We start from the raw sequence: 13668 nt of genomic DNA on the forward strand, positions 1-13668 counted from the left end.
TGTGATTTTAATGCTCTTCTTATTCTGTAAATCTTTGAATTACATTTGTATGAATAAACCTGCGTTTACTACTCGCAGTTATGACTGTAGTAATAGTAGTAGCAGTAATAGTAGTAGTATTCATTGTTTTAGCTTCTTGTCATACGCAACATTTTTTCTATTCAAACAATAAAATATTTATTTTTAAATGGTAAAATAAAAGTTCAGTTCACAGAAATGAATTTAGGTTTAAATACTTAATCACTACGGCAACGGTCTCATTTTTCATGGATCAGCAGCAGAAGATGTACAGTTTTCTATCCCATCATTTAAAAAACTTACTACTACAACTACTACTACTACTACTACTACCACTACTACCACTACTACTACTACTACTACTACTGTCACTATTAACCTTACTTAAACTTGTATTACGTATTAGAACTACTTCTTCTGTTTGGATGCTACGTGCTAACCGTTTAGCTACGTGCTAACCGTTTAGCTGTGCTTCACCTCTCAGCAGTAAAACCTTAATAGAGCTGAAATATTTAGTCCTGGAGCAGCGTCGGTTCTCTTCTCTGTTTTTGGCCGGTGGCTCCGGAGCTCCCAGCATGCAGCGGGCTGTTGATAATCCTTAATTAGAAAATCAAATCCAGAGGCAGGAAGTGGTCTCATCTTGCGCACACCTGCCTCAGCTCCAGTCCACCGGGGGAGCCAGCTGTTCTCAGACTCGAGCGCTCCGTTTAGCTCCCGGCTGGAGGTGAAAACAAAGAGACGGAGACGGAGTTTAGTTTATGAAGTAACATCGAGCTAATAAAAGTATTTCACTGCACCAGAGAAACAGCTTTGAATGTTGATTTTACCCATAAACTGTGTAAAGAAGTGGAATAAGTGAGTGTGACGTCACGACAGCGTTTGCTCCAGTGAAGCTCATCGAGGCCAGAGCGGTTATAGCGGCGAATTCAGAGCTGAGTTCCACATTTTAATTCCGACCTCGAGTATCATAGCAACCAAAGAGCCAATCAGGAGTGAGGCTGTTGAAGGTAACGCCTCTTCCCGCTCGCACCGCTGGTTTTGCAGGGAGCAGGCGCTTAGCAACGCTGTCAATCAAAACTGTTGCTAACGCTAACAGGAGCTGGGAAAGATTTGTCTGTTATTAATGTTCATATCTTGATTTACAGACACAATAGTGAAATAAAAACCCCAGGATCATGTAGAGGGTTAATACGAACATTTAAGACCAGAATGAGTCTGAAGCAGCAGAGACAGAGAGAGGACAGTTTAACAAAAAATAAAATAAAATAATAATAAAAATAAATAAATAAATAAAAATAACAAAAAAAATCTGTCAAAATATAAAAAAACGCAAAATAACTAAAAAAAGAAAGAAAATAAACTAAAATAAATAAACTCAAAATAACTACAAAAAATAAATAAATAATAGAAATAATAAAAAAAACACAAAAATAATAATAATAACATACATGAAAAAAATACAAAAAATAAATAAATAAAAATAAATAATTAACTTAAAATAATAATAATAAAAATGAACCCAGGATCATGTAGAGGGTTAATACGAACATTTAAGACCAAAATGAGTCTGAAGCAGCAGAGACAGAGAGAGGACACAGTTTTTCAATAGAAAGTGAATTGGAGCCAGAGTCGATGGAGCCATTTACTGGATTGCGAAATAAATTAATAAATAAACTCTCTCGTTCTCGCCTCGTTCTTCACTTGTCTCGTCCTATCGGTGAAATTCATTTAAACAGCTAAAGAGGACGTACTGTTTTACGTAAAATAGTCGTTGATGAGATTAAAACTGTTAAAAAGATGCTGACTCATCGTTAGCTTACAGTTAGCAGTTATATTTCAGTTGGTTCACGTTTGTCTAATCCTGTGATCTTTTGTTCTTAAATATATTGTCAGTTCATCATTTGTGACGTCCTGATCCGATATTGGTCCATAGACTGGTCCTTCGCACGCTGCTAATGCTGCTAACGCTGCTAACGGTGCAGCTAACGCCCAGAGCGGCTTAAACACAGACTGAGGAGGATCTAAAGCCGCTAAAAACATGATTAATGACAGAGATAGTATCTGTTTCTGTCGTTTTACAGGCCTCAAATGTAAATATAATGGAAACAGTGACATTAAACATGAGCTAAAGTCTCTGTGTTTGTGTCTGAAGCTGATGTTTGGGAACCAGTTTAAGACTTTGACTATGATTTTTTTCAATTTGGGCTAAATTCATCATAGAATACATCATTATTTATAAAAAAAACACAGTGTAAATTGTGTAAATAAAATCATTACTAAAGAAAAGATCAAATTGCAAATATAAAAAACAAAACAAAAACAGCCAAAATCAAACTGTAGCCTGACGTCGTAACACAGATTGTTTTCTTCCCGTGTTCTTGCAGCATAAAGAACGTGACTCCCAAAGTGGGCTCGGAGGAGACGCACGACGCTATCCGACGAGCGTTTGACGTGTGGCAGAACGTGACGCCGCTTCGCTTCGAGGCCGTGCCCTACAGCGAACTGGAGCGCAGCAAGAAGGACGTGGACATCACCATCATCTTCGCCTCAGGTTTCCACGGTGACAGTTCGCCTTTCGACGGCGAGGGCGGCTTCCTGGCGCACGCCTATTTCCCCGGGCCAGGAATCGGAGGCGACACCCACTTTGATTCGGACGAGCCATGGACCCTGGGAAACCCCAATCATGACGGTAAGGATGTTGTTGTGATGTTTTTGGTAAACGGGGTCGTGATGAAGCTGTGATGATGTTGGGATGTCGCTGTTGTGGGGAACTCTTGGTGGAGCTGTGATGGTCTCGATGGAGCTGTGATGGGGTTTGGATGGAGCTGTGATGGGGTTTGGATGGAGCTGTGATGGGGTTTGGATGGAGCTGTGATGGGGTTTGGATGGAGCTGTGATGGGGTCTCGATGGAGCTGTGATGGGGTCTTGATGGAGCTGTTATGGGGTCGTGATGGAGCTATGATGGGGTCTTGATGAAGCTGAGATGGGGTATTGATGAAGCTATGATGGGGTCTCGATGGAGCTGTGATGGAGCTGTGATGGGGTCTTGATGAAGCTAGGATGGGGTTTTGATGGAGCTGTGATGGGGTATTGATGAAGCTATGATGAAGTCTTGATGAAGCTGTGATGGGGTCTCGATGGAGCTGTGATGAGGTCTTGATGGAGCTGTAATGAGGTCTTGATGGAGCTAGGATGGGGTCTTGATGGAGCTGTAATGAGGTCTTGATGGGGTCTCGATGGAGCTGTGATTGGGTCTCGATGGAGCTGTGATGGGGTCTCGATGGAGCTGTGATGGTCTTGATGAAGCTGTGATGGGGTCTTGGTGGAGCTGGGATGGAGCTAGGATGTGGTTGTGATGGGGTCTTGATGATGTTGTGATGGGACTATACAGAAATTGTGTCAAAATTCTCATGGCCAAAATAACTGCGATTAACGATTATATCACGATAATGATTAAAGTCGCTGACAGTTTAAAAATGTGATGGATATGAATTATTATCATTTTGAACAGGTTCCATATTTACGGAGCTGCTCTGTTCAGTCGTGTTCAGGCCTGGAGCTGAACGCTGTGGCTGACGTCAGACTCACTTAGTCCACATCTCTTTACAGCCTGTGGTTTTGATGTTGTCATATCGGTTTACTCTCTGAAGCAGTGAGTTATATCTTTAAGCCACATTTCCACGTCTTTATTCCCGGCGCTTCATCTAGTCTCCGCTCACAGTATTATGAGGCTCAATCACTCGGGTTTAACCTCTTCATCTTAAGCAGATATTCCGTGCTCTGCTTTGAGGCTCTATTGCTCTGAGTCGATCTGAAATAAGTCTGTTGTTAAACTGTCACTGAGAGAACTAAGCTCCCAGAAGCCTCCCTCGCTCTGTCTGCAGCGAAACATCCAAGGATAAAGACCCACAGACGATGTCAAGAAGTGGACTAAGTGAGTGTGACGTCACCCACAGCTTCAGCTCCAAATGAAGCTCATCGAGGCCGGAGAGTATCATAGCAACCAAAGAGCCAATCATGAGCGAGGCTGTTGAAGGTAACGTCTTTTCCCGCCCACGCCGCTGGTTTAGCAGGGAGCAGAAACTTAGCAACGCTATCAATCAAACCGGTTGCTAACACTAGTGGGAGTGACCTCCTTCAGCGTCGGTTCCTGTTGGGATGGGCGTCCGTTTTTGATCCTGGTTTTGGTATCGATGTTCACATGTGTCTGTACAACTTATGTCTGTATTTATCTGTTTTTTCTCACTTTTTAATTTAAAAAAAAAAGCTAAAATCTAGCCTCACCTGAAACATCTGGCTTCACTTTAAACATCTATCATCACCTGAAACAACTAGCATCGCCTCAAAGATCTAGCATCACCTGAAACAACTAATATCGCCTTAAAGATCTAGCGTCGTTTTAGAGATCTAGCGTCGCCTTAAAGATCTAGCGTCGCCTTAAAGATCTAGCGTCGCCTTAAAGATCTAGCGTCGCCTTAAAGATCTAGTGTCGCCTTAAACAAGATCATTTTTTGCTTTAGAAAGAAAATTCTTTGGATGGAGTCAATTTTTTCTTTTCAAATTTGGCAATAAAACTTAAATATTTTTGTAATAATATCAATATAACTTTTAGAGAAAACTTTAAATGAATATTCTGAATTCAAGTCATTTCAACTCCTCTACAAATTCATTCATTTTTCTATTTAAAGTTTTTTTTGCTCATTATTTTTATATAATATTTGGAGCTGCTGCTGCTGCTCTGCCTCAGGACGACGTCAAGAGTCACGACGCTCAGAGAGACATGAGTCAAAACAACGACCCGAGAGAGGGATGGGCTGAGAAATGAAAGAGTGGAGAGAGCAGGAGCGAGGGATGGGTTTGGAAAAGAAAAAAGCCTTTGGTGAAAACAGTGAAAGGATAAAAGAGAATGACAGAGTATCTGAAAAAGTCAGACTGGAAGTTCAAGAGAGAGAGAGAGAGAAGGGAGGATGTGAGGAGGAGAGAAAGAAAGGAGGGAGGGGTAGAGAAAGAGGGAGGGACAGAACGAGGGGGGAGACAGAGAGAGAGAGAGAGAGAGGAGGGAGGATGTGAGGAGGAGGGAGGGAGAGAGAAAGAAAGGAGGGAGGGAGAGACGGAGGGGGGAGACAGAGAGAGAGAGGGGAGGGAGGATTTGAGGAGAAAAGAGAGAGAAGGAGATAGAGAGGGAAGCAAAGACAAGATTTGAAGAGAAAAGAGGGAAGGGGAAAGAGACAGAGGGAGATGAAAGAGAGGAGAGAGGGAAGGGAGGATTTGAGAAGAAAAGAGGGAGGGAGGGGGAAGAAACAGGGAGATGAGAGAGGGAAGAGTTAGAGTAAAAGAGAGAGCGAGAGAGAGGGAAGCAGAAGCAAGATATGAAGAGAAAAGAGGGAGGGGAGAGTGAAAGGAAGGAGTGAAGGGTAGAGAAGGAGGGAGGGATGGAAGGAAAGGGAGACAGAGAGAGAGGGGAGGGCAAGGCAACGTTTGAAGAGAAACGGGGGGTTAGAGTAAAAGAAAAAGAGAAAGGAGGAAGCAAAGGTAACCTTTCAAAAGGAAAAAAAGGAGGGGGAGAGAGAGAGGGGAGTTAGAGTAAGAGAGAGAAAGAGAGGAGAAAGAGGAGTTCTTTGAAGTCAAAGAAGGGAGAAAAGGACATGGAGAAGGAAAGAGAGGGGAGAGATAGAGAGAATGTGGAGAGAGAGGGGGAAGGAGAGAGATGGAGAAGGAGGGAGAGAGAGCAATCGAGAGAAAGAGAGAGAGAGAGATGGGGAGGGAGAGAGGGAGAAACACAGGGAAGGAAAGAGAGAGATGGGAAAGGAGAAAGAGTAAGTGAGAGAAAGAGGGGAGAAGGAGAGAGAGAGATGGGGAGGGAGAGTGAGGGAGAGTAAATGAGAGAACGGGAGAAGGAGAGACAGAAACGAAGGGAGAGGGAATAAGTGATAGAAAGAAAATGGAAAAGTACAGAGGGAGAGACAGAGAGAGACCGAGAAAAGGAGATGGAGAGAGTGAGTAGAAGAGAGGGAGCAGTTAAACAGAAGTGATGAAGATTGAATTTCTGCAGAGTCTGAGACCTCGGGAAACACTGAAGAACAGGGAAAGTTCCACAGTGTAGCATTAAACGTACGAACAGCCCACGCTCACCTGTCACTTCCTGTCGCTTTCTTCTCCTCCTCATCCTCCAAAACAATATTTACACAAACTCTGAACGTCTGTGAATGCATCCCAGAATAATCCATTCACTTTTTCTTCTTCTTCTACTGCTACGCTACGCTACGCTAGGCTTTACCTGCCAAACGTGAATCATGAAGTGCCCCGTCCCGACCGCTCAGAGCGCAGACGGCGAGCAGAGACGCCTTTACGTTTTGTTTTTTTTTATTTCCAGGTTTAAGCCAGAAAATGCTAACACGCTAATCTAAAGCGCTCTGTATGGGAGCCAGATGCGTCGTGTTGGCACGGGGCTCGGAGCTGGAGGCGGCGTGCTGGAGGCGGCGTGCTGACTTTGGCTCCGGCCGCGACTACAGTAAAACACAATATTGATACAACCAGTACCACTGATACTACACCAGCGAGATGACCATTTATAGCTGTAGGTGTTTTATCATCACGAGGCCCAGATGCTTTTTTTAGGCCGCTTAGACTGTTTATATAAACGGACATGGCTAACCCGCTCGCCGCCACGCTCCAAACAGGAAGTGCTGCTGTCAGACTCGTCATTGGATCCTGGGGTTTTTTATTTCACTTTTGTGTCTGTAAATCAAGATATGAACATTAATAACAGACAAATCAGGCGACGTCTTTCCTAGTGGTCACTCCCGTTAGCGTTAGCAACAGGTTTGATTGACAGTGTTGCTAAGTGCCCGCTTCCTCCCTCCTGATTGGCTCTTTGGTTGCTATGATCCTCGTGGTTGGAATTTGAAAAAATAGGCCCATAAAACATTTTCAAACCGAGTCGTATTTAGCGTATTTTTTTCTTTCATATTTTTTCTCCTGTAACTCGACCTGTTGGTGCCACAGCCTTGTCTCCATTGAAATACACATGTTTAAAGCCATACTGTGGAGCATTCCGAGCAAAGGAAATTTAATTTATTCTGAAATGTGTTTTATTTTGACGTGAGACTGCAAACTGTCAACGTTTGGTTTTCTAACTCCTTTTTTTTTTTTTTGCATTATAAGGGAAAATAGACTCTGCACAACCCTCTACTTCACTGTTAGCGTCACAACTTCCTGTTAACGTCACAACTTCCTGTTAACGTCACAACTTCCTGTTAACGTCACAACTTCCTGTTAACGTCACTACTTCCTGTCCAGTGTTATCTCTTTGAGGTTTTTACCGAGTCATGACAAAATGAATAAATATTTAAAGATGAGGCAGTGGACAGAGAGCTGCCGGTGGGTCAAGGGTCAGAGGTCAGGTGTCAGGGGTCAGAGGGTCAGGGTCAGACCGTGGACAGGGAGCTGCAGATGGATGTCACAACACAAATAAAATTAATACTTATATATGGATAAATAATATGGAAAGAGACATTTGTGATGTTTGCGACTCAATGCTAACGCTAATGCTAATTTTAAGGCATAACAAATATTAAAACAACATAAACTGAAGTATTCTACATTTAAAAATAACCGTGTCATCTTTATTTTAGTTCATGTATATTTTTATAGCTTGTTTATTTTATGTTCTCCGATTTTAATAAAAGCGGCTGTTAGTTTTGCAACACAGTGAGCTAGCTAGCGTGCTACTGTACACAGAGCCTGTTGATTGACAAATATATAAAATCTTTTTCTTTTCTTTTTTTTCTTTTTTTTTTTTTTTTTTTTTACAAGAACTGGGCTGTTAAAAAGCTTTGATAAATCTGCGGCGTTCGAGTCTCCAAACCTGACATTCACATCTGTTTAGACGTTTGCTAATCCACCTCTCCTCCGTGTTTCGTAATCCCCTTTGATGCCGTCTGTTATGATGTAATTCAACAGTACACAATGTTTTTTTTCTCTCTTTCTCTCTGTCCATCTCTTCTTTTGTCGTCCTCGCTCCCTCCATCTCGAGCTCACGGGTGAATCCCGCTCCGTCCTGGGCCTAATCCGCTGTTGCCGTGCAGGATAGCCCCGTCACGTTGGCCAGTGCTAGCATCTCCGCGGTGACGTTGTGATTGTTGTTGTTTTGGACCACGTGGGCTCCCTTACAGCATTAATCCCCGCGCGGCGCAGAGATAAAACACGAGTAACGGAACCATATAGACGTCTGTAAAGGCTTTAACGCCGCCGCCCACCGCGCTACTGTCACACAAGGACAACGGATTATTTTAGAAATTAACGCTAGCAGTGTTTGTAGCATTCGCCGCAGACAGGGATTAGCTAATGGGGAACTAAAGTAAAAGTATTTCACGCAGATTTTGAGTCATTAAAGCTTCAAATGTGGTGATTTTCATAAAGATCTGATGGTTTTATTCAACAGAAACAACTGAATCGATCGTTGTTGTTTTTTTTTTGTGTTGTTTCATTCATGATAACAATTTAGCTTTTTTATTTCTGTCATTTAAAAACAAAAATTAATATGTCTTTCAAACTAATTTTTACGTTCCGTCCTTCTGTCCAGAGTTTTGGCTGTGGACCTTGTTATTCGTAAATTGCCAAAATCTTGAACTGATTTCGAATTTAATTAATTTCACAGCCAACATTTTGTAGTCACAGTTGTCCCGTGGCTATATTGTGGTCTCGCTGTTTCGTCCTGATTGGCTGTTGGACTGTAGACCATTGTGTCGTGCGTCCTGATTGGCTGTTGGACTGTAGACCATTGTGTCGTGCGTCCTGATTGGCTGTTGGACTGTAGACCATTGTGTCGTGCGTCCTGATTGGCTGTTGGACTGTAGACCATTGTGTCGTGCGTCCTGATTGGCTGTTGGACTGTAGACCATTGTCCATCAGTCTCCTCCGTGCCGTGTCTCCTGTCCAGTACAGAATGTGTTCAGACAAATTTACATAAACGTTGGATCTCAGTGTGACTCTGAAGTGCTGTACGTTTGCGATTAGTTTTCTCCCCGACAAAACCCACAATGTCGATGAAACGTTCTGCACCGACAAAGGTTTTGGTCTTAAATGTTCGTATTAACTCGCTCTAATTTATAAAGTACTGTATTAAATATCTTATAGTATAAAGAGGCGGGGGGTGCGGTACAGTGCGGTCGGAGGAGGCGGCGGTGCGGTACAGTGCGGTCGGGGGACGGTGCACAGATCTGGGGCTCGCGGTAACAGAACAAATGGATCCACAGAGAGAAGCGTGTGTTTCCTCACGGCTCCACACGCCTCAGACTCACTAAGACACAGATTTACAAAAACATTCTCTCCGTTTTGTCAGGTTTTCATTTGAGTAAAAAAAGACACTAGCGGTGAAGAGAAAAGGAGCAGACTGTGGCTTTATCACAAGGTCATCTCTGTGGGGTTTGTGGGGTGAGCGATGAGAGCAGTGCATGCTGGGAACATGAGATACTCTGTGGAGGTTTGATTGGATTTATGTGGAACAGAAGAAGAACCAGGAGAAGGTGTCACCGTGTGAGTGTGAGGGTGTGGTTTAGTCCTGGTTTAGTCCTGGTTTAGTCCTGGTTTAGTCCTGGTTTAGACCTGGTTTAGACCTGGTTTAGACCTGGTTTAGACCTGGTTTAGTCCTGGTTTAGACCTGGTTTAGACCTGGTTTAGACCTGGTTTAGTCCTGGTTTAGTCCTGGTTTAGTCCTGGTTTAGTCCTGGTTTAGACCTGGTTTAGACCTGGTTTAGACCTGGTTTAGTCCTGGTTTAGTCCTGGTTTAGTCCTGGTTTAGTCCTGGTTTAGACCTGGTTTAGACCTGGTTTAGACCTGGTTTAGTCCTGGTTTAGACCTGGTTTAGACCTGGTTTAGTCCTGGTTTAGTCCTGGTCTAGTCCTGATTCAGTCCTGGTTTAGTCCTGGTTTAGTCCTGGTTTAGTCCTGGTCTAGTCCTGGTCTAGTCCTGGTTTAGTCCTGGTTTAGTCCTGGTTTGGTCCTGGTTTAGTCCTGGTTTAGCCCTGATGATTCACTAGAGTTGTATGAAGTTTAAAAACACAGTGGAGCACTTCCTACGTGATGACATCACAAGGTGGAACAGAGTGTAATTTGGTCCATTTAAAACCCAAACGGTTCAGTCCAGTTTCGACGCTGTGTCTCTTGTTCTGCAGGTGACGTCTTGATTCAGTGAAACGGACCTGGGCCGATAGAAAACGACGCAGCTACAGGGAGAGAGGAGGGACATATGGTGCAGACTTATTTTTAGGCTGCGGCTCCGACTGAGCGATGAGGAGTGAGCGGAGATGAGGAGTGAGCGGAGATGAGGAGTGAGCGGAGATGAGGAGTGAGCGGAGATGAGGAGTGAGCGGAGCCGGACTCTCACTCTCAGGGTTTTGTCACTCTCTGTTTTACATGTGACTCATTGGATCCAGTTTAAATATTAATCTTAAAATATGTAAATAGCTTTTTTCCCTTTTTTCGTGTTTCGTTAATGGTCTGTCTTTGGGTATTAGCATAGCATTAGCATTAGCATTAGCATAAAATGTAAACCAGCTCTATTGTGCTTGTGTCTCTATGGTTCTCATCTCTGTGGATCATTTTGTTATAATTTACACTTTTTAAATCACAATATTCAACTAAAACCACTTCATAAAAGAAGTTTGAAAATATGTGGTGTCCAATCAGAGCGGGCGTCGCCGTAAACGTCGTCACAATAAAGAGGCGTGTAGCTGTGGCGCCACTGGTTCAGTCCTGGTTTAGTCCTGGTTCAGTCCTGGTTTAGTCCTGGTTTAGTCCTGGTTCAGTCCTGGTTCAGTCCTGGTTCAGTCCTGGTTTAGTCCTGTTTTAGTCCTGGTTTAGTCCTGGTTTAGTTCTGGTTTAGTCCTGTTTTAGTCCTGGTTTAGTCCTGGTTTAGTCCTGTTTTAGTCCTGTTTTAGTCCTGGTTCAGTCCTGGTTCAGTCCTGGTTCAGTCCTGGTTCAGTCCTGGTTTAGTCCTGTTTTAGTCCTGGTTTAGACCTGGTTTAGTCCTGGTTTAGTTCTGGTTTAGTCCTGTTTTAGTCCTGGTTTAGTCCTGTTTTAGTCCTGGTTTAGTCCTGGTTTAGTCCTGGTTTAGTCCTGGTTTAGTCCTGTTTTAGTCCTGTTTTAGTCCTGTTTTAGTCCTGGTTTAGTCCTGTTTTAGTCCTGGTTTAGTCCTGTTTTAGTCCTGGTTTAGTCCTGGTTTAGTCCTGGTTTAGTCCTGGTTTAGTCCTGTTTTAGTCCTGGTTTAGTCCTGGTTTAGTCCTGGTTTAGTCCTGGTTTAGTCCTGTTTTAGTCCTGGTTTAGTCCTGGTTTAGACCTGGTTTAGACCTGGTTTAGTCCTGGTTTAGTCCTGGTTTAGTCCTGGTTTAGTCCTGGCTCGTACAGTTTCATTTGTATAAAGTTATTTCCTCAGACGTCCGTCGTCTCGTTCTCGTTTCATTTGCGTTTAACTCTCGCCGTCGAGTAAATAAAAGTGGCATAATTGACCTTTTAAAACACTCGCCCAGATGTACAACCTTAAAATAACGACTCGGACAACAGACGGAAATAATCGCCGCTCGTTTGGTTGATCCAGTTTCTTCTTTTCTGTTCATAAATTATAAACTTTAAGAGCCCATCCCTGGAGCGACCTCGCCTTCGCTCCAGACAGAAACACAAAAAAAAAAAAAAAAGAAGAATGTTTTTGTGCGAGTTGAGTTTTATTTGACCAAAATGTGGGAGTTGAGTTCGTTTTGGGTTAAGGTCAAAGTTCACCGTCTAGACTCATAATCAGTTCTTATCCTGCCGTTTAGACACAATATATATCCTCAGTTGTGTTTGTTTGATCGCGGGTCCGGGTTTCTCACGTTAAACATCCTGATTTTCTCTTTCGCTCAACAATCGCTCCTGAAAATGAATTCTCTTCAGTGGAAAAACGTGTTAATCTGAAGAATAACTTTGCACAGAACAGTGGGTTTTACAGAATAAAATGGGATTAAAACGGTAAAAGGCGAACGATAATATCCATGTTTAATTTCCACAGTCAAACAATGGTTTTGTGTAAAAGTTCCTGCATAATTTGAGCCGCTCTGAACATTCGCGCCGTCGAAACTTCCTCGTGGGTTTAAATTGTCGGCGCTATCTCCTCCCCGACGCCGCTCCCTTGTCTCTCCATCTCCCCGTCAAAAGAAAAGATTTTTTAAAAAGTTTATTTCTGTCTTTTTTGCTTTGCCGTGTCCCCGAGAAAGAAAAAGTTTGAGTATTTTGGGCGTCGCATTTGAGGAAGTTAGCTTAAACGCCACGGATTTCACGTAAACAGTTCACGTAAACCCGCCGCCGCCGCCGCCACGATACAGGAGAGTTTGGATCAGCTTCTCTGCGACTTCAGGCGTGACCCTGTTTAGGATCTTAACACACTTCACACACACTTAACACACACACTTAACACAATTAACACACAGACTTAACACATAGACTTAACACACAGACTTAACACACAGACTTAACACACAGACTTAACACACAGACTTAACACATAGACTTAACACACACACAGACTTAACAACATTTAAAACAGACTTAACACACATATTTAACACACACGCTTAATACACACATTAAATGCACACACTTAACACACAGATTTAACACACTTAACACATACACTTAACACACATACTTAACACATTAAATGCACACACTTAACACACACACTTAACACATAGACTTAACACACTTAACACACACATTAAATGCACACACTTAACACGCACACTTAACACATAGACTTAACACACAGACTTAACAACATTTAAAACAGACTTAACACACATACTTAACACACACACTTAATACACACATTAAATGCACACACTTAACACACACACTTAACACGCACACTTAACACATAGACATAACACATAGACTTAACACACTTAACACACACACTTTACACACAACACAGAAACTTAACACACATGCTTAACATACACATTAAATACACAGTCTTAACACAGAGACTTAACACACACAGACACTTAATACTCACACACTTAACACACACGTAACACAGAAACTTAACACAGACTCAACACAGAGACTGGGATTATTCCAGGTAAACGTTTTTAAACAGCACTTAACATCAAGGACCCACACACACATTCACACAGACTGCGGTGAGGGCGTTAAGTGTCTTGCTCAAGGACACAACGTCAGCATTCATCTGTGGAGCTGGAGTCCCCAGCCTGCAGGTCAGCGGATGTGACGGCTCAATCAATGCTGTTTTTTTACATCGAGAGCAGGATTCAAACCACAAACCTTCAGATCATTGGGCAAACGCTCTACCAACTGAGCCACAGTGTATACAATGTAAACCTGTTTATGCTCTGAGCTCTCAACATTACCCATAATCCTCAGAAGGCAGTTTTCAGAGTGCTCCGTTTGTTGTGTTGGTAAATAGCTCCGGCAGTTACATAACGGGATTATAATTCTGGTGGTTTTTGGCGGTGTGGCGTTTGTGAAAGTGTGAACGATATTAAATCACAAAGACTGAAATTAGGCAGAGCTTCACAGCGCGCTCTGCCCACCAGGCTCCCACTCCAAATAGACCGCCGCCCACTGGCAGCGTAGCATCTAGCTCTGCGCGGGCGG

The 13668-nt window shown here is 43.0% G+C and overlaps 1 protein-coding gene across 1 annotated transcript in view; it reads left to right on the forward strand.

Moving 5' to 3' along the window:
- Positions 1–13668, forward strand: part of LOC117388220 (matrix metalloproteinase-16-like) — a 110716-nt gene that overhangs the window by 44485 nt on the left and 52563 nt on the right. Inside the window, exon 4 of the mRNA XM_033985719.2 lies at positions 2403–2707. Within this exon, the coding sequence (XP_033841610.1) occupies positions 2403–2707 (305 nt within the window). The remainder of the gene's footprint in view (positions 1–2402; positions 2708–13668) is intronic.

This window comes from Periophthalmus magnuspinnatus, chromosome 20 (assembly GCF_009829125.3).
Source record: "Periophthalmus magnuspinnatus isolate fPerMag1 chromosome 20, fPerMag1.2.pri, whole genome shotgun sequence".
Classification (NCBI taxonomy): domain Eukaryota; kingdom Metazoa; phylum Chordata; class Actinopteri; order Gobiiformes; family Gobiidae; genus Periophthalmus; species Periophthalmus magnuspinnatus.